The 23,880-nt window shown below is 34.6% G+C and overlaps 2 protein-coding genes, 1 long non-coding RNA gene and 1 other non-coding gene across 5 annotated transcripts; 3 read left to right on the forward strand and 1 right to left on the reverse strand.

The window, feature by feature from the left end:
* The first annotated feature begins 310 nt into the window (after window positions 1–310).
* On the forward strand, window positions 311–1,947 carry LOC130499546 (receptor-like protein 15). Of its 2 annotated transcripts, none has more exons than XM_056993714.1 (4): window positions 311–675; window positions 929–1,154; window positions 1,250–1,418; window positions 1,531–1,947. In XM_056993714.1, exons 2-4 carry the CDS (start codon window positions 1,142–1,144, stop codon window positions 1,742–1,744), a joined length of 396 nt encoding a protein of 131 aa, XP_056849694.1. In that variant the 5' UTR covers window positions 311–675; window positions 929–1,141; the 3' UTR covers window positions 1,745–1,947. The 2 variants fall into 2 exon arrangements, with proteins under 2 accessions (XP_056849694.1, XP_056849695.1); XM_056993715.1 differs by having other exon boundaries at window positions 943–1,154.
* A 9,258-nt stretch (window positions 1,948–11,205) lies between these two features.
* LOC130500478 (small nucleolar RNA R71) lies at window positions 11,206–11,312 on the reverse strand. The gene has a single exon (XR_008939103.1). It is a non-coding gene; the product is annotated as a small nucleolar RNA R71 (small nucleolar RNA).
* A 5,216-nt stretch (window positions 11,313–16,528) lies between these two features.
* Window positions 16,529–17,543, forward strand: LOC108824754 (uncharacterized). The gene is made up of 2 exons (XM_018598146.2): window positions 16,529–16,968; window positions 17,040–17,543. Exons 1-2 carry the CDS (start codon window positions 16,717–16,719, stop codon window positions 17,541–17,543), a joined length of 756 nt encoding a protein of 251 aa, XP_018453648.2. The 5' UTR covers window positions 16,529–16,716.
* A 694-nt stretch (window positions 17,544–18,237) lies between these two features.
* Window positions 18,238–19,075, forward strand: LOC130499552 (uncharacterized). The gene is made up of 2 exons (XR_008938425.1): window positions 18,238–18,651; window positions 18,735–19,075. It is a non-coding gene; the product is annotated as an uncharacterized LOC130499552 (long non-coding RNA).
* Window positions 19,076–23,880: the final 4,805 nt, after the last annotated feature.

The raw sequence follows: 23,880 nt of genomic DNA on the forward strand, positions 1-23,880 counted from the left end.
TAAAATATCCCGCGCTTCAAAAGCGCGGGTCAAAATCTAGTTACGTTTAATTAATGATTTTTTAATCTACATCTACTTTTTTGGTCAACAATATGAAAAGACCTAGAAAAGATATACTATATACATACTTATAAATCGATAAATATTGCTTACAGAAGATCATACAGTTATTTAGAAAGATAATATAACATGATAATAATTAACATGATAATCATACTGGCATCTCATTATGAAGCTTTCCAACCCGAAACTTGGGTTGCCCCTGTCTACCACTAAGCTAAACTTGGCACTTTGGGCAGCTCTCTAAGAGCAGCCGCAATGGAGTGTTTTAATGAGTCCTTAGCGTGTGTTTCTAGACAAATAACATAAAATAATAATAAAAAAAATTGGTAACTGAAGGATTGATCCTTAATTAAGGAATTTAAGAATCAAATCCTTAGAGACGTGGCAAGGTGTGAGTGGTCGACTGGGGTTTGTGTTTTTCGCGTGGAAAAAAACATTCACTTTCCATCACGAAAAAAAAAAATCTTGAAGACGAAAGGCGATTTGGCTCAGAAAAGAGACCGAACCCCTAATCTATACAAGAGGATGATGAATTTGGGGAGGAAGAATCAAATATATGTTTCAAGAACCAAGAGATTCTGGTGGCCACGATCTGGATTCAAGCTTTCACTGGTACCAATTTCGATTTCTCGACGTACTCCTCGGATTTGAAATCGGTTCTAGGGATTCGTTGGTTATGGTGTTCAATAGACAAGTTACTTTCTGTAAACGACGTAATGGTCTCATGGAGAAAGCTCGTCAGTTTTCGATTCTCTGTAGATCCTCTGTAGCTGTCCTCATCGTTTCCTCTACCGGAAAATTCTATAGCTCCTACTGTTTGCTACTCTTTGTTTACTTAACCGTTTGTTTTGTTGATGATGCTTAGAGTGTGCGATACAGGTGAAGTGACAGACTTTATGAAAGAAGAGAAGAAGAGGAAGCAGAGGGAAGCCGTTGCAGAGGACTTGTCTGAAAGAGCCTTTCAAAGCGGAAGCCCTGAGTCGCGAGAAGGTTCACTTCTCTATCTCCAAATGGGCTGGTGGAAAGCCTGAGGAAGCTGAAGGCTCTGGATCTAAGTGGTAATGAATTTTCTGCATCGATGGGATGGAAAGGCAAGTATAAACATATCCTATGATGTTGCATCAAAATTGGTGGTGAATTAGCGCTTACTCATGTGCATGTAAATTTGTATTTGATCACATCTCAGGGATTTGTGAAATGAAGAACATGCAAGAGCTTGATCTCAGTCGAAACAAACTTGTGGGTCAGTTTCCTTTATGCTTAACTGGCTTGACTGGCCTTCGAGTTCTTGATCTCTCATCAAACCAATTGAACGGGAAACTGCCATCTACTCTAGGCAACCTTGGATCCCTCAGGTACTTATCGTTGTTAGATAACAACTTTGAAGGCTGATTTTTTTAGTCTGTAATTTTTTTTTGAGGTTTATGATTAATTTTCTTATGAGAATCTGTCTTTGTGTGTTTGCAGTTGCTTCTTTCAGCTTCTAAAGACAAGACAGTTTGGTTATGGAGAGTTGGTTCTGATGAGTGTCTTCATGTCTTTCATCATAACAACTACGGTAACTTTTGATACTTTCTTAACTCAGTTAAAGAGAACCCCATTCTCTGTGTGTTCGTATAGCAAAACAGAGCATCCCATTCTCTGTTTTTATTACATGGTCATCATCAATAGTATGTTTTAGTATTTATCGGACTTCTAAATAAATGAAATCATCAGAAGAAATTATGTGGAAATGCTTAGAACTAGATAAGAAAACATTAGTTGTATGAAAAAAAAAAAAAAACTCCTAAGAACTCTATATTGGATAACACTATTGGAGATACATTTTAGTGTAAAATCTTTAACTATTCAAAAAGTAAAAAAAATATATATTATATTACTAAAGACTCCAATGGTGGATAACACCATTGGAGTTGCTCTAAGACTCTAACCCTTTCTAGAGTGGATAACGTGAAAGTTGCACTCTTGGACTGCTAAATTCTTTCATTTGTTTATTTTAAAAAAAAAAAAAATTATTTCATTTGTTGGTAAAGTAACTTTGAGAATTGAGATCATCGATAAATATGGATGATAAATTCCTGGAGTAAAATCTTTTTCTTACCAAAGAAGTTTTTTGAAAGATTGGATTCTTTATGCTCGGTATTTCTCTGAAAGAACTCTGCTTCATCAACTTCTGGCGCTAGAGTGGCTTGGATTGATATATACAGACCAAAAGCGTAGGAATAAGCTTAGTCAAATTTTGCCAAGTGTTAATTTCTTCAACTAAATAAATAGAACGAAATTTTTTTGTTTCTTATATAAAATTAAAAAACAGAAATAATTATTTTTGAGAGAATTGAAAAAGAATATTTTTCATAAAATATTATAAAATTTGTTTATCTGTTTAACTTGAACTACCAAATTCATCTCTGTATAAAATATAAAATCAATAATATTTATGTGAATATATTTTCTATTTTCATTATACAATAACATAATATTCTTATTTTTATTCTAGTGATGGTTAATGTCATAAGTTAGTGAAATTTATTATCGTCATTTCTAACTTTTCATAATAATTTGTTATTATAGTATTAGGATTTTTATGTTTTAATGTAAAACTGTTTTTTTAAAACATTAAAATAGACACATCTAAATATTTTCTGAATAAATCAATTGTATTAATACTCTTACACATATATGAACTGGTTTAGATTAAAAAATGCTAAAAATATATTATTAAAATTTTATATAATTATATTTTAGATAAATATACATATAGGAAACTATTTTTAATGAAATTTGATTTTCCGGTTTAAGTCAGATTATGATTTTAGTTAGTGAGATTCACTATAACATTTTTATCAATTATAGTTTATTTAGTATGTTTATATTTTGAATTATACTCTTTTATTTTGAGAGATTAATCTAGTAAAATTTCTGTATAATCTAAGCCGGCTCAAAATTTCTTAATTATCTAAGTTGCTAAGTATTTGTTTTTACAAAATAAATTTATAACATTATTTTGGATGATTTAATAAAATTTTAATTTAAATATAAGTAAACATGTTATTGTTATATAATTTGAATTTTTATATTTTAAATATCTGCATAATACTGATGTAATCTAATATACAAAGTGATATTGATAACAAGAAAAGAGTTACATCTGTAAAATCATAACATGTGATTAGATTCTCTAAACATGCTTATATTAGATAGAGTATTGATATATAAACAAAGTCAAATTTAAATATTACCCTTGCTAAAGTGTGGTCCATAAAAAATATAAGGAGCCCTACCAAACAATTTTTTTGGATGGTAAAATATCTATGGAGAATTCATATTTTTAAGATTTGTAATGGATAATTTTATTATTTTAATTATTTCATCATAAATCATCATCGTCTTTTTATATAATTTTTAATATACATTATATATAACTTAATGAAAATATAAATTAAAAAAAATTAAAATATCTTAATTATAATATTAAAAATGAAATTTTATTTGTATACTTATATAAATATATTAATTTAGTATTAAATAAAGTGATCATGATAGTACAATATTAGTATTGTAAATTATTATAGATTAATTATGAAAACATAAATTAATTACTTTTATGATTTTTAGTTGGAGTATTCTAAAATATAATAGAATTCCATTAAAAATTAAATGTCTATGAAAATCATAACTTGTCGTCTCCCAATCTAAAATAGATTACATATTTGAGTCTTTAATATTGCGCCAGGGTGTATTATCTGCACCTGGGAAAGGGATCAAGACAACATATGTTTTTTGATTGTCCATTTAGCTCAGCAGTCTTGTCTTTTTCTACATGAAAGTCCATCTTGTTCTACCAGTTCTTATTGATGCTGGGATGAAATGGATGAAGGACCTGTCGAGAGACGATAATATAAATCTTATTTTAAAGGTAGTGTATGAAGCTTCTTTGTATCTAATTTGGAAGGAATGTAATTCTAGGCTACATTCTCAATCTTCTCGGCCTCCTAGGCCATCATAGCAGAGATCCATCGCACTTTCAGAGCCAAACTTGTCCTTCTTTCTGGTGCTCAAAGGAATGTACCAACAACCATCACCTTTTGTCAATTTGGCTATCGGTTTTTATTTAGTCTTTCTTTCTGCTTTTTTCGGCTATGCAGACATCTATAGTCTAGAAAAGTGTTGTAACCCCGAGGGGAAAATTGGATTAAACTATTAATATATGGAAGCTCGTTAAAAATAATAATAACAACAACTTAATAATTTATATATATATATATATATATATATATATAAACACAACTATGTATTTTTGTTTGTTTTGATTCAAAATAAGTCTATTTTATTTTTTCTTAACATTTTAGAATGATTGATATTATTTTGTAAGAAAAAAACTAAAAATGTATGTTTGCTTTGCACACTTAAAGTGTGAAGTTTATAAACTAATATCCGATAAATTGACAGATCATCGGTCTGAAATATAACATAACTCAATAAAATTATTAATTTTTTTTTAAAGTAATATATTTTAAAGTAATATATAAATGTATGATCTTATTAAAATCATAAATTAATATATGATACTTACAAAGTTATATAAATATTAAAATCATTATATGGTTAAAGTTTTTACAATGAAATAATCTATATATGTTTTTTAAAAATTCAAACCATTTTGATACTATTTAAAAATATTAGGTATAAGAACACATTTATATTTTAGTGTATATATTTCTGTACACCAAAAAAATTTAGAATAATATATAAAAGGTAAATTTATAAAATTCAATACTTTTATACATCATGAAAACAAGTATTCTTTTTTTTTAAATTAACATATATTAAATAAATGAATTAAAAAGAAACACTTTTCTGTTAACTAATAACACAATTAATTAATTAAATATTTTAATCTTAACATTATTAGTTTACTAATAAATCAAATAATCCAAAATGGAAACTTTGTATCTGTGTTAACAACATTTTTAATCTGAATCTTTACACTTTGTGTAAGCTTGTTGCTACTGAAATTTTCAATTGTAGAATTTCGGAGATTGCAAAAAGCCAAAAACGTTGAAGAAACTTCCACATCTTTGAAATCCTTCCAAATGGATTAGGAAAGTAGGCAATCTTCTGTAAAGACACCATCTCACCAAATCTGGGATGTCTGTCTCAAATGCCACTTTCCCTGTCAAAATTTAATCTTGCATTCTGCTACACATATTAAGGCTTCAAGTTTCTCATGTAATGGTGTTAAGCTCAGAGGGATATTCCTGACATCCATTAAAACTTCAAATCCTTTTTATTGACTAAACCGTCACTGACCTATAAGACAATCTGAATCCTTCCCAGAACCGTCATTGTATACTACCTTCTTGCATGTGGGGTTATTGGAAATGTTATCTGATTATCTACTCGTTCCAGAACGGAGTTCATCATTTGAGCATCATTCCACATAGTAGTCTCTAATTTCGCAAGTTATAGATAGTATCTCCCTCTGGTCTCTGTCAATATATTTCAATAGACTGTATCATTTTGACTTTTTCAAATGTACCATTTACTTCATGGGAACTGGTTAGCATATAAATCTAGTGATATCCTCCAGAATAAGTAATTCATGTTTGTGAACAAGGATTCTATTGGGATTAGTACTATTTTGCTATTATGTTAACTAGATTTTGATGAGTGCTTTGAATTATAAAGTAAATCTGTTGTGAATGCAAACAAAGTCCCACATTGGAAGTTTAGACAAATAGTGTCTAGTATATAAAGGGATATCCAACTCTGATTAGTACGAGACCTTTTGGGAAGGAGTCCCAAACCAAATCCATACGGGCTTTACTGCTTCGGCCAAAGTAGACAATATCATACTAATCGGACAATAGAGAATTGGACATGGGCTTGGAAAAGCCCAAAAATTGGTATCAGAGCCAGGTTGACGAATATCTGCAAGAAGACCAGAATACCTTTCAAGTTCGAAGAGCCTCCACTTCGATGGGAAGGGCGGAGTGCGTAGCAGAGGCCAGTCAAAGATCCTGGAAGCTTCGGTTGTGGGAGGAGAATCCTCAAGATGACTTCGCGAATAAGTGGTGTCGGAGACTTGTATCGAAAGTCTCTCCCTAACGACGATACAAGATTAGGTGGATATTCTTAACGGTGATGCAAGGATTAGGTGGTGAATGTCCTAATGGTGTAGTAAGTGTTAGGTGGATAAATCCTAATGGTGTAACAAGGGTTAGGTGAAGAGTCCCGTTGGTGACTACAGCGGTACAAGACGTGTGCCAGGTTTCGCTGGAGGTTGAAAACCAAGGGTTCATGTGGTACTTGGTTTGAGAAGAGGTTTGTTGTGAATGCAAACAAAGTCCCACATTGGAAGTTTAGACAAATAGTATCTAGTATATAAAGGAATATCCAACTTTGATTAGTACGAGGCCTTTTGGGAAGGAGCCCAAAATCAAATCCATGCGGGCTTTACTACTTCGGCCCAAAGTGGACAATATCGTACTAATCGGACAATAGAGAATTGGACATGGGTTTGGAAAAGCCCAACACAATCTATGGAGAGAAGATGAGCATTTTTTGGCTTTTTGGTTAATGATGGGCTTCAAATTGTAGTTTGTGCATTAATAACTTCAGGTCAATACCAAGCAAGTCTGGTGCTTCATACTTTCAGGTTCTTGCTAGTATCACCAAGAAGTAACAAGGCAAATAAATGCTCAGTACTTGAAACCAATTTCCCCTCGGAGTCACAACACTTTTTCAGACTATAGACATTTGCATAGCAGCCGTTCAAAAAAAGAAGAAGAAGTTTGCATAGCCAAAAAAAAAACAGAAAGGAAGACTAACTAAAAAAAAAGAGAACCAAGTGTACAAAAGGTAACTTTTATGATGGCCGAGGGAGGCCGAGAAGATTGAGAATGCAGCCTAGAGTTACATTCCTTCCAGATTAGATACAAAGAAGCTTGATACACTAGCTTTAAAATTAGAATTCTATTCTTGTCTCTTGATGCTGGAACAAGATGGGCTTTCAGGTAGAAGAAAGACCAGACTCCTGAGCTAAACGGACAATCAAAAAACAGATGTTGTCTTGTTTTAAGTGAGTTTACCTACATATAGTCCATTTCGTTTTTTTTTGTCTACATATTAATGGACTATGTTTTGTTTTAAGTGAGTTTACCTATTGCTGGACCTAATTCCCATATTAATGGGCTATATTTATTTGTCTACATTTTAATGGGCTATATTTTTCTGTCTATATTTTAATAAGCTACATTTTACTCCATATTTTGAGAGAAACTAAATTTTCTCGGTTAAAATCAAGATTTGCTAAGATTTCTTTGCACCTGACCACCTGTCATTTTACTCCATATTTTAAGAACTAAAGTGGTTCTAATATCTTTTTGGGCCTTTGTTAATTTTTAAGAGAATTTTGGGCTAATAAATTTTCATTTTATGTTAGAGATTTATCTTTACAAATTCCATTTATAAATAATATAAATTTCTTTCAATATAGAAATTATTTAATCTATATTATTAAAAATGAGCATATCTTTGAAACTATAAATTCCAATTTTCTAATATACATAAAATCTTTACAACTATATTTCATCTATAACTAAATATGGTTAATAATTTAATATGAACTTATGCATTTCTAAATTTGTTAACAAAATAATCCATACAATTGAATAAGTAAAGAAACATATCAAATATTTGTTTTATTGAATATAAAGTTAACAAAAATCCACAGATAAACTATATGATTAACAAACATCTTTCCAAAATTTTTGATATAAATAACTAATCTAATTCATCGTTTAAACATTTTAGATCACCATATAATATAATATCTATATATATATATATAATATCTCAATTACATAACCTATACCAAATTTCAAAAAAAATCAAACCGAAAAGAACACCCGTGCGGACGCACGGATCAAAGTCTAGTGATATTTTTAAAGTTACGTCTTACAAGTAATATGAATAAAATTCATCTCCCAATAACACTACATTTATAAGTCTTTGAATTATGATTATAAACTGTGTTTAATTAATGAAATCAATATTGGATTTAAAAATTTGGTTTGGCACCAAAATATATACAATCACTCAAAATAAAGGATGAATATTCAACGGATTTTCCCGTCATTCCTAAATAGGCCAAATATTGTATTTTTTAAAAAAATAGTTAGATTTTTTTACCATTTACCGAAGAGAAAAATTTTTCAGAAATTTCCAACCGAAATCGTCACAAGTTTTTGACGACCATTTTCATCAGAAATTTGTGACAAAAAATCCATCAAAAATTTTAAAATATTTTTTTTTAAATAAAAAATTTAATATGTATATTTTATAATACAAATTATATAGAATTAATTCTACAATAGTTTTCTAGACTTTTCATACAATTTTTTTTGGTTAAATACATATTATATACCATTTAGTAAAAAAAAATTTCTAAATATTAGAAAAATGATTTTAATAAAAAGAAAGTAAAAAAACTGTCGAACATACATCATGAAAAAACAATACTGTATGTAAATTTTTTGTTTAAAATGTAAATAAATATTTTATCACAATAAATATTTTAAAAACAAAAACCTTTTTCCAAAAAAAAAAGAAAGAGAAGAAAATCTTAAGTCACTTAAAAACTTTTTCTTAATAATACTTAACTTAAACAAAATTTTCAAAAGAAAATAGAAAGAAAAAAAAAATTTATTAATAGTTTATAAAAAATATAATAATACACGTTAATATAATTTTACAACAACAGTTTATAATATTACATTTTTAAAACATGTGTACAAAAAACAGAAAAAACAATTTAGAGAAAACGTTTTGTAAGGATTTTTTTATAATTGTGTTTACAAAACTGTTTCCTAAATTTACATAGTAAAAATCTTAAATTAATTAACAATTTTTTTATCACTAATCTAGTTACACTTACATAACGTAACTAAATGTATCCTAAATCAAGTTCAAACATATAGATCTATACAAAAACCCAAACCACAAAGGCACAAACTAAACCAATATTAAAAAGCATGCATAGAAAATAATAAATCAACATAAACTTACATATTTTAGAGATCCAAGCGTGGGTTGTGAAAGAAAAATAAAAGAGAAAAGGGGAAAAAAAACATTTGTCAAAGAAGAAGACGAGAGAAAGAGTATGTGGTAAAGTGAAGCATAGGAAAAGAGACATGTGTTTTCCAATGTATATTATTTTGATTTTTTTACACTGTAAGACACTTTTTGACTTTAGAATTACACTTTAAGGCACATCACACTTGAGACACACTTCTGCACATCAAAAAGACTGGAATGACCTTAGACTAAAAAGAAAGAAACGGAATTGAACCTGCAACCAGTTGCTGTTCACCAACCCCTTGTTAGGGTCAAAAACGGTCACAACGAAATTAACGTTCGAAAATATTCCTCGAAAAAAATAATTTTCGTAAAAATTACTTAAACTAATTTTTACGATAAAATTCTTGAATATATTTGTCTGCAGCGTCGAAACAAGTTCCAATGGTTCGTGTTGACGGCGAAGTTAGGAAAGGAAAACTTATACAAAAAACTCGCGGGAAAATCTTGTTTAAGAAAATTAACGATTTCTTAAATCAACGATTTCTTAACTACGATTTCTTAAATCAACGATTTCTTAAATCAACGATTTCTTAAATCAACGATTTCTTAAAAATCGTCTCCTTGCAAAAGGTTCCGCGACTAAACGACGTTCTCGTTAAAATACGATCATCGGAGGTAACAAAAGATCGTTAAACCACGAGGATGGGGGCTTGGCAGTCGCAGGACCATACGAAGCTCGGTCGCTATAGCGACCGAGATCATACACAAGCTCGGTCGCTATAGCGACCGTGCTCATACACAAGCTCGGTCGCTATAGCGACCGAGCTCCATACGAGTGACCGGGCAACCAGACCCGTCTCGGCGAGGGCTTCGATTTGATATCTTGATCGTTTTCTGGGTCTTCACGGTTTGAGAGAACGGTCTCTTTGAAGTTTCTGGTGATCTAGGCCATAACTCGTGGTGAGTGTTTTATTGAGGTTTTGGCAATATTTGTCCTTTGTCAACATGATTCCATGACTACATTTTTATTCTCTTGTTAACATGAATCTATGTTCAGTTTTCATTTCTCTTATCCACATTACTACATGTCCACAACTCTATGCATTCTTTTTGTTAACATGAGTTCATGCCAAAAATCTTTTTTTTTCTTTTTTGGTGAGGTTTTGTGATATATGGTGTTTTATACATCATTGTATATATGTTTTCTAATTGGTTTTCAAGTCTTTATCGAATCTTTCTAGTCTTTTTCGAGTCATTACAGGTCTGGAGTTGCACTGGATGGGAGATGGACCTGCTGGAACAAAAGAAGCAGAAAACACGAATACCATTCGATTGTGGTAGTGTGCACATTAGGTTAATTGGTGTGCGTGAACACGAATATCAATTTGGCGCCGTTGCTGGGGACCATCTTTTTACCTTTATTTTTCGGTTATTTATTTAGTTTAAGACCTCTAACTTGCTCTTTTCTCTTTGTTGCAGGAGATCGCAAGGTTTAGAAAATCAGAAGAGACAACAGCCAAGGCCTACTGACACCACCATGGGTGATCACGGTCATCAGGATGATCTCGCTGCAGCAATGCAACTGATGCAACAGCAGATGCTTCAGATGCAGCAGACATCCAAGCTCAGCAAGCAGCTGCAGAACAATCTGCTCAACAGGCTGCTCTCGCGCGGCAGGAACAAGCAGCGCAGACTGTTCCAATCGGGGAGAGAAACCTTCTGCGGAACATTCCTACTACGCGCTCTGCCATTGTTCCTCCACTCTGCACCAGGCAGGACTTCGAGATCAAGCCTGCTCTGATTGATCTGGTGCAGAGAAAAGTGTTCTCTGGTCTCTCTGCAGAAATTCCAATGGAGCATATTGAGAATTTCGAAAAAGTCTGCAGTTTCACTCGTACGAATGGTGTGCCACCAGACTACATCAAGTGCATGTTATTCCCATTCTCTCTTGATGGAAAAGCTGCACGGTGGTTGAACTCTCTCCCTACCGGCTCTCTCACATCGTCGGAACAGGTCCGATCAGCGTTCCTCAACCATTTCTACTCTAAGGCGAGAACAGCTACATTGAGGAACAAGATCACCTCATTCAGACAGCTCCATGATGAGCCTTTTTGTGACGCATGGGAGCGCTTCAATGACTACCAAAGAGAATGTCCTCACCATGGATTTGATGATGATTACCTCCTGGGCATTTTCTATGATGGGGTGGACTGGAAATACCAAGGTGCTCTAAACTCTTCGAGCAATGGAGACTTCATGACTCAGACCACTGATGGAGCGCTCAAGCTGATTGAGAACATGGCAGCTAGCTCAACCAATGAGAACCAGGAGAGCGATCGCGCCAAGGAAGTCGACAGTGTACACACCCAGAAAATTGATGAGCTGACAGCTAAGGTCGATCAGCTACTGCAGAACAACCAGGCACAAGGATCTGGGTATCAGAACACCACCCCGCAGAGCAATCAGCAAGCTGTTCCAGCCGCGAGTGCTCCGCCTGCAGGGAACAGTCCGCCAGATGATCTGAAAAATCTGAATATTATGATGCAGCCGATGCTCCAGAGCCAGCAACTTCAGGTCAAGGCACTGAATCAGGTTACCACAGACATCAACAGTTGTATATATGTTTTCTAATTGGTTTTCAAGTCTTTATCGAGTCTTTCTAGTCTTTTTCGAGTCATTACAGGTCTGGAGTTGCACTGGATGGGAGATGGACCTGCTGGAACAAAAGAAGCAGAAAACAGTGCAGTTTGGTGATTTTCACGCAGAACAGTCTGATGACTGTTCCCGATCAAGCGGAACAAGCAGACGGAGTGATCCCGCGGTTGTTCCCGACGAATAAGGAAAATACAACATCTCGGGATTTGCCCTAATTATCCTCTTTTTCTCTCTGGCCGCCTGTGGCTTTTGATATAACTTCTTTTTCTATTTTTCTACATCATTCTACGCTATTCTAGACACAAGAAACCATTGGAGACTTTGAGATTTATTGGAATTGCTTATTGTAAAGGGAGAAGGCTCCATCTCTCTCTCCATAGAGAAGATTATCCTGAACCCTCTCTTTGTTTCTGTTATTTTTATGAAGTATTATTCAGTATCCATGTCTTTGATCTCTTGTGTCATGGCTGAGTAGTCGGCTAGCTTGTCTAGGGTTCTAGGGTGTTGATTTCGTGAGCTAAACATAGATAAGTGAATCCATTGATTGTCTTCATTCATAACTGTTCTTATTGCTTGCATTAAACTGGCCGCTTAATGTTAGATCATAGGTTTAACCTGTTCATTAACCGTGTAATAGGTTGCTAGATCTGTTTTGAATGAGCATTGCATCCCTGATCAGCGAAAGTAGATATTAGGGTGTTTTGTGAACCTATCGGACTTGATCTCTATTGCTTGCGATCACTTCTCACCTCAACGACAGTTAGACGGTGAGATCGATCAGCATAGGGAGCAGTACCACGACAGTGGGCTGTTCTACTTGAGTGATCCGAGTTCTAGACTGTTCTTATTAGCACTTGAATAATTGTTTGGCTCACAAGTATTGACACCCGATGAAGTAACCCTAGGCTGGCTTCTCTTTAATCTGAATTCACATTTACTTTATTTTATTTGCTGCTTGTTACAAAACTCAAAACCCCCATATTGTTTTAGCTTAATATTGATCCTATAGAAATAAAGTGTAAGAGTTGGTCTCTGTGGATTCGATCCTAAAGTGCTACATCGACATATCATTCGATTGTGGTAGTGTGCACATTAGGTTAATTGGTGTGCGTGAACACGAATATCATTTTGGTTACACCAATCCATGTCCACAATTTGTGGTATCAAAACTAAATTTGTTCACATCTTGATATCCATCCATGTCCACAACTCTATGTCCACAACTCTTATGTATTTTTTTGTTAACATGAGTCATCTTCTTAGCATGAGTTCGTTGTTAGCATGAGTTCTTTGTTAACATGAGTTCATGCCTAACTGAGAAAATGTTAGCCTGACTTAATAGAAAATGTTGATTTTTCTGTTATAGTGAAGCAGAGTCTTCGGATCTCCGGTACCGAGTTGAAATCAAGACTCGGCGATTTTTCCAAGTCATGTCAACGAGGCAATAAGAGAAATTAACAGTTTCCACCATCTGAACCGAGTAAACCGGCTGCTCCGGTGAATAGACCTTTGTTTCCGATGTCAATAAGGTGACAGGTAACAATTTCTTTTTGATTTTCTATGATGGTGACTAATCGATGGAGCTTTTATCTATAAAATCTTGATTTGGTCAATTGTGTCCATGTCCATGTTTTATATACATCTCTGTCCACATTTCATTTGTTCATGTTCACATTTTTTATTATTAGATGTTGTCTACAACATCTTGTTTTTAAGTTCATGTCCACAAAAATATATTATTAAAACCAAAAGCTCCGATTTATCTCTAATTTGAGTGTGTACACATATTTCTTTAATCAACAAAACTCATCTATTTTAATGTACAAAGTCTACAAAATAATCTCTAGTCTTTACGTTATCCACATTTCTGGTGTCCACATCTTTTTTATCCATGTCCACACTTTTTTAGTACACAACTATACATATTTAGCTTACTGTAATAATTATAATTATTTTATATATCTTTATATTTGAAATAAAAGTTAATTCAAATATAAGGTAAAACTATAAAACAATATAATAAAATTGTTTTAGAAGAGATACAGATTTCATCCGACGTCTATTATGAAGACACACTCTTCTGATATACAATAAATTAATGAGAGAACTTAATTCCAGCTGGTTTCTATCTAGTTTTTCTAAAAGAAGGAAGGGCTTTTTGGTCCAACATTTCATCTCTCTCCTCTATATTGTGCTTCTCAAGTGGATTGTGTTCTATTGTGTAAAAAAGAGACAAATGTGTCTTAATGAGTAAGTCACTCCTATTTTTTCTAAAAGAAAGAAAGACTTTTTGGTCCAACATTTCATCTCTCTCCTCTATATTGTGCCTCTCAAGTGGATTGTGTTCTATTGTGTAAAAAGAGACAAATGTGTCTTAATGAATAAGTCACTCTGTTATTTTGGGGCGGAAAAATTGATATGTGATTTTTTAGAAATTTTTTATTTACCGTTTAGCTTTTCTTTTTCCGGATAAATAAAGATGGTCGATAAACTAAAGAAAATTTCCGATAACTTTAGTCCGTTCAAAAATTTTAATGACTTTATTCCATTGACTTTTTTATGTTTTTACGCCGTTTAAATTTTCTAATGATTTTAGTCAGCTAAAAATTTATCACGATATTTTGATGGTTTTTCTTCTGTTTGAGAGCTTAGAAGTTACAAATTTTAAAATTTTCAGCTTCAAATAATGCACTAAATATTTTAGATATTATTTTTTAAATAGATTTTTTGGAAGATTTTACAATTATCCATTTCCATATAATAGGGTGTGATTGGTAGTTGTTGTGGATGTTTTTCCCAACCCTATTTATTTCTAAAACACCAAAATCAGAGTAATCAAGTTTTAATTTATTTTTAACTTATTCTTGGGTTCACCCCTAAAGTGAACCTAGAGGTTCACCCAACCAATAGGAATCACTCATTTTACAATTGATATCTTTTAAGAAAGGAAACAAAATATTATCAAGTTATATTATGTTTTTAAAATAAAAAATGTTAAAAATAAATAAAAATAGTAATACATGTAACAAAAAAATTTAAAAATATTTTAACTCAGTCATCAAAACACTAAACCCTAAACTCTAAATTAAAAAACATTAAACACTAAATCTTAAAAATACCAAATCTTTAATCCTAAAAAGAGTTTAGGGTTTACCAATGGTTTAAGGTTTAGTATTTCGATGACGGTGTTAAAATATCTATTTTTTTTTTGTATATACTAGAGTTTAGAGTTTAGAGTTTAAGATTATCCAAGATTCTCCACAGGTCCCAACTAATACAGGTAGATGGTGTTTCTCAGATGGATCATGGAAAGACAAGGAAAAGTTCTCGGGTCAGGAGTGGTACAGTACTCTGCCGGGTTTTGTGGGATTGATGGGAGCAAGAAATACAAGAGCGAGTCTGTCTCCACTGCACGCAGAGATCGAAGCTCTCATTTGGTCAATGGAATGTATGAGGAATTTAAGGCAGTATAATGTTACTTTTGCAACGGATTGCTCGCAATTGGTGAAGATGGTTTCGGAACCAGATGAATGGCCAGCCTTTGCAACCTACTTAGAAGACATAAGAAGTTTGAGGAGTAGTTTCAATACTACGGAGATCATTCATGTACCAAGGACGAATAACAAAAAGGCGGACAGTCTAGCACGCAGTGCAAGAAAGCAACCGTCTTACGTCGCTCACATGGATGCGGATCCCCCGATTTGGTTAACAGAGTCAATATGAGTCTGTAATGTTGCTGACAAAAAAAAAAAAAGATTATCCAAGTATTTAGCGTATACCCAAGGATTTAGGGTATACTCAAAGGTTTAGGGTATACTCAAGGGTTTAGGGTTTAGGATTTAAGGTTTATTTTTTTTTGACAATGTTAAAAAATATTTTTTTTAAAATCAAATAACTACTATTATTTTTATTTGTTTTTATTTTATTTATTTTAAAAACATAATATAACTTGATAATATTTGGTTTTCTTTTTTAAAAGATATTAATCATGAAATTACTTGATTCCTATTGGTTGATTCCTTATAAAGGTTCACCTAGGGGTGAACCCAAGAATAACTCTTTATTTTTTTTTTTTTTTTTGTCGACAACTCTTTATTTTTTAAAACCACAGTTCTTGAAATAATCTACACAACTGTATAAGTGTTCTCCAGAGCCAAATATACAAAGCAATTTTTTAGTGCTTTCCATAAAATTCTACGGCAATAAAATCTAAAATTACAGCAAAAAGTCTACAGATTTTTTCTACAATAATAATTTTGAAATTACAGCTATTACCAATCGGACCCAATATTTAAGTGAGATTATATATATTTTTATATTTTTTAGTTATATATAATTTTTGATAATTATTTTTATTTATATAGGGTAATTGTGTCCAACATTAAAAATTAATACAAATGTATATATATATATATATATGAACAAAATCTATTTCCAATATGGTATATTTTTAGTATTTTGGTTTGTCTGATTTATTATCATGTTGTTTGTAATTGAGTTCCGGTGAACTGATCATGTTACTTGGGTTTTGTTTAAATATCATGGCACGCATTGCCTCAGGTTGTTGGTGGAAAGACTACGTCAACAAATCAAGCAGGAAGCGCTATTTATTTTCAGATTCATAACTCTTTGCTTCTCTAATAGAAACAATCTAAGTGTATGTCTATCTCATGTGTCCGACCTGATGTTTAGATTCAAAATTCTATGGCATGGTTATTCCAGGAACTCAATGGCGGATAGCTTTACGGCTTCTCATCTTCAGAAGCACTTGGGAATGACCCGATTGATATTCTTGTGGATGACCAAGACGCTGCGGTTGCACAGAACATCACTCGGCGTTGCGGCTGCAGAGAGAGCTGGACTGGTGAGTTTCCTGTCAAGAACAAAGCAGGAGACAGGTTTTCAGTAGTGACTACCATGTCTCCTTTCTACAATAATGATGGCTCTCTTATTGGGATCATTTGTGATAACGATGCTGCTCTTTTTCAAGACCCGAGAGCCTCTCAGGTTAAGACAAGGGGGAAAGAAGGGGAAACGAGCTTTAGCCGGGTGACTAATAGTGTTGCATCTAAGCTCGGTCTTGACTCCAAAGAGGCTGTTGTCTCGAAACTTGGGCTTGATTCTCAGCAGCCTATACAAGTCGCTATTAAATCCAAGATATCAGATTTGGTTAGTTCAATTAAACATTCTCTTTTCTTTTTTTTTGCTGCATCGTTTGAATAGTGTTGTTAAAACTACAGGCATCCAATGTGGGGAACAAGGTCAGGTCGAAGATGCAAGCATGTGATAACAGCGCTGCACACCATGAGGGTGGAAGTGGGGACAGTCATCATTCGGATCAAGGCTTCTTCGAAGCTGCTTTATTTGAACGGAAGGAGGATGCATGTGCCAGCACAGCTAGAGGGGATTTTATCCTGTCTCTTTTCGGTGTGTTCTTGCGTAGGGATAAGTCTTCTTCAAAGCCCTTCAGAGATTCCAGTTATGAAAATGATATTCCTAAGAAACTTGCCTCAAAAGCTGAAGAATGGATGGCAAAGAAAAGATCGTCGTGGCCATGGAAAGGGAATGAACAAGAAGGTTTGGGAGGAACGTGTGGTCATTCGGTCTGGCCTTGGGTGCAGAACGAACCGCAAAAAGAACAAGCTCATCAGAGTAATAAGGCTGTTAATATTGAGGCTGTGGGCGGGTTTTGGTCTTCTTCTCTTTATGTGAACAGCACAATGGATTACATATACAGACTGTAAACACACATATTTTACGTGCTTAAAATTCTATAACATATCAAATTTATTATAAAGAAAATTATCCCAAACAATGTAACTGCTTAGTATATCCATAATATCACTTTTCGTAGATCACATATGTTTTTTAAAAAAAAGATTTAGTGTTAACGGCGTATGGTTTTGTTGTTTTCGGTTAACATTGATAAAAGTTAACCAACCTTTTTAAGTGTTAACTTTTTAAGGGTTCAGATGTTTTTCGATTATATAGTTTATACATGCTTCACAAGAACAAATATAAAAAATATATAAAAATAATAAAAACATATAATGTTAGCAGAATACCGAAAACTGTTGAACTTATTTCAAAATTAAAAACCCGTCCGTAGGGCGGACCGGTGCTAGTTACCCTATATAAACAACGCCAAAAACTTAATTGGTTATAGATCTAAGTAATCATGTTTTAATACTGATTACTTAAAAAGGTTGAATTTACTACTCTTTTAGAAAGCAATCATATTGGCTATGATTGAATAGCATCAATAGCGAGAAACTTATGGCGGGAAATTTTTTTTTCACTCAATTCAGCTTGTATTTTACTAGTCAGGCGAAAATAATTTTAATTATATTTTATTTGTTTTACGCTCAGCACTGTTTGAGTAATGGTATATGGTTCAATTTTTTTTTGAAACATTTTTCATATTAAACGCGAAAAAGAAATAAAATCATACAAGTCCAAGGCCTCAGTTTGTTTCTTAGAACTAACATAACCCAGTACAAAAGCCCAAATCAAGAATCATTACAAAACCCACAAAAAGCCCAAAAGAATTAAAGCCAATCGTCGCTACCAGAGACGATGGAGAGGTCGCATAGGAATGATGATGGAAACGAAAGAGTTGTCAAGATAGCCACTGTTGCATCATAGAAGAGGAGGCTAAAGGGTTTGCATCTCTGATTGAAAGGATCTTGTCTCTTACTTGGCGGTCGATCAGGCGGACCAAGGCGTCAGAAGAGCGGAAGGAGTTTCTGTGGAGGTATGCATTATGCTCAAACAAGATCCAATAGATGCATGATTGCCAGCAAATAGTTGCTAAGTGTCGTATCGCTGGCCCATCAATAACCCATTCGTAGAGTATACACTTCTCCAGCAGAGTATTTCTGAGTTGTTTTCCCATCAATAACCCATTCGTAGTAATATTCTTCTTCATTCAACAGAATGGTGGTGAGAATTGCATGTACCTCTACTTGAGAGTCCGATCCAGCCGGTGGTAAATTCGAGGAACCATTAGTCTGAAGAGAGGGCAGAGTTGCCATTTCTGGTATCCCAAGGAAGGAGTTTCCAAGTTAGAGATGCTGTCTCAGACTGCTTATAGATGACCAGTTATCAGTCCATAAACGCCAGGAGAGACCATTTGATACACGGAGATTGATCCAATTATATGGTTCACTTTTTTCTTAACGGCTTTTGTAAAAGTATTATACAATACAAAACGAGAAAAGAGCTAAGTGAATATGATTGAATACCTCTTCAAAATCAGATATTCATTTTTTCCTAACAGCTTTTGAAAAGGTATTCCTCCTAGTTACTTATCATTTTTCTTCTGAGTTACTACTCTATTTATACTACTCTCGGTTTTTTTTTAAAAGTCACCTTAACCGTTTCTTGATTTTATTTACGATATAATACATACGAAACGACAAAAGAACTAAACACAACGACACAGAAGAATTCGATAATTTCTGAGTCATGAATCGAACGACCAAACACCACGTAATAACTTCTGACTGCACAAAATCTCTACGATGCAAACTAAATAAGAACTCTTTTTTTTGGTGTTGGAGCCTTGGAGGCACAACTATAATGGACGTGGAGGCACGTCTCTCTTTTTTTCTTCAGCAATTCATTTACCTAGTTCAAACTTTCAACCAATACAAGATGAGATAAAACGCTTCATCTTTAGAACTCTCCGAAGACAAATGTGTTGAATGATGCCTATTTGTTCTCAAACCACAAAACATAAACGTGTGAAAATAAGAGTAACACGTGAAGCTGTTGTTTAGTTATGTAAAAGTCAAAGACTCATAAGTCTAAGTCAATAATAAGGATGTATGGAGAAAGATCTAGAGTGTTCTGTTCTCTGTATAAATATATGTAATAGCCAGTATTGTGTAATAAGCAAGAAAAATATCATTTCTCTACTTCATCTTTCTCTCTCTGCTACTACTGTCTCTCTCATACGTTCTAAACACAAAACACTTCTCTGTTTTTCTTTTCTTTGAACAAGATCAAAAACAGAACAAAAGAAACATGAAGAAAACCTGCAATTTTCTGCAGTTTGCAACATGGTATCAGAGCTCCTGCTGATCCTTGGAGCCCTGCTGAACAAGACTGAAGAAGCTTGAATAAGTCTGAACAAGAAAAGAACAAGACAGAACCAGAAAATCAAAATAACAAGAAGGAAAGAAGAGGAACAAGAAGGAGAAACACACATGGCGTCGAACCTGCAATTTTCACAATTGGTGTCTGTCTTTGATGGACATAATTATGAATTCTGGGCGGCTAGGATGAAGACAACTCTGATGAACAAAGAGCTTTGGGAAATCGTTGAAGAAGGACTCCCTGAACCACCATCTAGATCACCGGACATGTCTGGAGCGGACTATGCAAAAGAAGTAGGTGATTGGCGATCCCGTAAGGCGAAAGACACATCAGCTCTACAACTCATTCAACTTGCTGTAGCTGATGTTGTCTTTGACAAAATTCTGTCTGCAACTTCAGCGAAGCAAGCATGGGAGCTGCTTGAACATTCCTATCAAGGTAATGAAAAAGTAAAGATGGTTAGACTACAAGCCTTGAGAAGAGATTTTGAGAATCTAAAAATGAAGGAAGGAGAAAAGGTGAAGCCCTATTCTGAAAGAATCCATGCTGTAGCTAATCAAATGAGAGCTCTAGGTGAAGGGAGATCAAACTTTGATTTGGTGGTTAAAATTCTAGCCTCTATGCCCAAGAGCTATGCTCCACTGTCATCACTGATGGAAGAAACTAAAGATCTCAAGACAGTGACTTTTGCTGAGTTGGTGGGATCTTTGGAAGCTCATGAGAAGAAATTCTTCCCTGAAGATGAAGAAAATGGTGAAGGTGCATTCCATGCACGTTTTAGAAGCCTGAAAATCAGAGACCATGGCAAGACAAGCTCATGGAAGACAAGTTACAAAGGAAAAGGAAAGAAGTGGTGTGGCTTCTGCAAGAAAGACAACCACAATGAAGATGTCTGCTATTTAAAGAGTGGAAGAAAGAAGCCAGACTTCAACAAAAACAAGGGTAGAAGTGAATGCTACAACTGTGGAAAGCCTGGTCATTTTTCAAGAGAATGTAGAAGCAAGAAACCAGAACAAGCACAAGTGTCCCATGAACAAGAAGAAGCAGAAGAGAATCACTTGTTCACCGCAAGACAAGATGATCAAGAGTCATTTGAAGAGAACTTATGGCTCATTGATAGTGGGTGCACTAATCACATGACTCCAAACGAAAAGGTGTTTTCCAGAATCAACACAAACATCAAAGTTCCAATAAGAGTTGGTAATGGAGCTGTGTTGATGACCAAAGGAAAAGGAGATGTTGAAGTCATGACAAAGAAAGGCAAGAGAATCATCCGAGATGTTTTTCTTGTACCAGCGCTTGCAAAGAATCTGTTAAGTGTCCCTCAAATGATTGAAAATGGATATCAAGTCACCTTTAAGGAAAGATGTTGCATCATACATGATGGTGCTGGAAGAAAGGTAGCTGAAGTAGAGATGGTAAACAAGAGCTTTCCCATCAAGTGGTCCTCAAGCACTGAAACAGCAATGGTGGCAAAAAATGAAGTTGCAGAATTATGGCATCAAAGGCTTGGGCACACTGGTTACTCAAATCTGAAGATCTTGCAGTCAATGAATATGGTTCTGGATCTTCCCAAGTTCGTGGTGGAGAAAGAAGGCTGCGAGAGCTGTATTTTAAGCAAACATAGTCGTGATTCATTCCCAAAAGAATCAGAGACAAGAGCAACTAAAAAACTTGAGTTAATTCACAGTGATGTCTGTGGACCAATGCAGAGTTTATCAATCATTGGGAGCCGATATTTCCTTACGTTCATTGATGATGCAACAAGGATGGTCTGGGTTTATTTCTTGAAGTCAAAATCAGAAGTCTTTCAAACCTTCAAGAAGTTCAAAAACCTTGTCGAAAATCAAGCTAGCTGCAAGATAAAGAAGATTAGATCAGACAGAGGATCTGAATATCTCTCTGGAGAATTCACAAAGTTTTTGGAAGATCATGGCATCGAAAGGCAGTTAACAGCAGCATATTCTCCACAACAAAATGGTGTCTCGGAAAGAAGAAACAGAAGTCTAGTGGAGATGGCAAGGGCTATGATCAAAGCCAAAGACTTACCAATGAAGTTCTGGGCAGAAGCTGTCCATACAGCAGCTTACATTCAGAACAGAATTCCAACCAAAGCACTTGAGAACAAGACGCCGCTTGAAGCTTGGAATGGAACTAAGCCATCAATGAATCATTTAAAGGTGTTTGGGTGTGTATGTTACGTACACATACCAGATGAAAAGAGAAAGAAGTGGGATGACAAGTCCAAGAAAGCAATCTTTGTTGGCTACAGTTCTCAAACTAAAGGCTACCGAGTCTATTTGCTGGAGGAAGAAAAAATAGACATTTCAAGAGATGTGATATTTGATGAAGGAAGCAAGTGGGATTGGAAGCAAAAAGGGGTGAACAAACAATCTGTTGTATCTCTGGAACCAGATTGTAGACAAGAAGATATAAGGGTTGGTGATTCAAGTTCTGGCGATGATGAATCTAGAGGGAGAAGAAGCATTCAGCCAGTGCCCTTTAATCTGGATCTTGACAGTCCAGAAAGCAGTTCAAGCCAGCCAAATAGACGAACCAGATCAATGAGTGATATCTTACTTACTGCTCCACACGTTGATGTTGAGTCTGCTGAAGTATGTGAAGGTTGTTACATAAGCTTTGAAGAACCAGCAACATTCGAAGAAGCTGTAAAGCATACAGAATGGAGACAGGCTATGGAAGAAGAAATACACATGATCGAGAAGAACAAGACATGGCAATTGGTTAAAAGACCTGCTGACAAAAATGTGGTGGAAGTCAAGTGGATATTCAGGCTCAAAACAAATGCAAAAGGAGATGTTGTGAAGCACAAAGCAAGGTTGGTGGCTAAAGGGTTTACTCAGCAGCATGGAGTTGATTATTTGGAGACTTTTGCGCCAGTATCAAGACATGAAACTATCAGATTACTTCTTGCTGTTGCTGCTCAAAGAAAATGGGAGTTATTTCAACTTGATGTCAAGTCTGCTTTTCTAAACGGAAAGCTAGAAGAAGAGATATATGCTGAGCAACCACCTGGATTTGAAGAAGAAGGAAAGGAAGACTATGTTCTTCGTCTACACAAAGCTCTTTATGGCTTAAAACAGGCACCTAGAGCATGGTACAGCAGAATTGATGAGTTTTTCTTGAGAGAAAAATTCAAGAGAAGTGACAATGATCATGCCTTATACACAAAAGAAGCTCATGGGAAGATTTTGGTGGTGTGCATCTATGTGGACGATCTTATTGTCACTGGAGATGACAAGAACATGGTGGAGGATTTCAAGATGGCAATGAAGAATGAATTTGAGATGTCTGATCTAGGACTGTTGAACTATTTTTTGGGGATGGAGATTGTGCAGAAAGAAGAAGGAATTTTTCTTTCTCAAGAATGCTATGCAAAGAAGCTGCTGGAGAAGTTCAACATGAAAGAATGCAAGATCATGAGAACACCATTGGCACCTCAAGGCAAGATTCAAGATGAAGAAGAAGAACTTGCTGATTCTAAAACTTATAGGAGCCTTGTGGGAGGTCTGCTGTATCTAACAGCTACTAGGCCTGATCTGATGTTCTCTGCATCTTATTTGTCTAGGTATCTGAAGGAACCTAAAGCCAAGCATTTCAAGGAGGCAAAAAGAGTTCTCAGATACATCAAAGGGACAACTGATATAGGGTTGATGTATTCTGCTGTCAAGGAGCCAAAGCTTGTTGGATATTCAGATAGTGATTGGGGAGGATGCAAAGAAGATCTGAAATCAACAACTGGATACTGCTTTAGCATTGGGTCTGCAATATTCTCATGGAAAACCAGCAAACAAGACACTATCGCTCAATCCACCGCTGAGGCAGAATACATGGCTTTGTGTGCAGCAACAAATCAAGCAATATGGCTAAGGCGTTTGCTTGAAGATTTGAAGTTCAACACTCAAGAGGGAGTTCCTATCTACTGTGACAGTCAATCAGCCATTGCACTTGGAAAGAATC

Source organism: Raphanus sativus, chromosome 9 (assembly GCF_000801105.2).
Source record: "Raphanus sativus cultivar WK10039 chromosome 9, ASM80110v3, whole genome shotgun sequence".
NCBI lineage: Eukaryota > Viridiplantae > Streptophyta > Magnoliopsida > Brassicales > Brassicaceae > Raphanus > Raphanus sativus.

Coding starts and splice junctions, on each gene's coding strand:
- LOC130499546 (XM_056993714.1), top strand. Junction 1,419..1,530: donor GGCAACCTTGGATCCCTCAG/GTACTTATCGTT, acceptor GTGTGTTTGCAG/TTGCTTCTTTCAGCTTCTAA.
- LOC108824754 (XM_018598146.2), top strand. CDS start 16,717: ATGTCTCCTTTCTACAATAATGATGGCTCTCTTATTGGGATCATTTGT. Junction 16,969..17,039: donor AATCCAAGATATCAGATTTG/GTTAGTTCAATT, acceptor TTAAAACTACAG/GCATCCAATGTGGGGAACAA.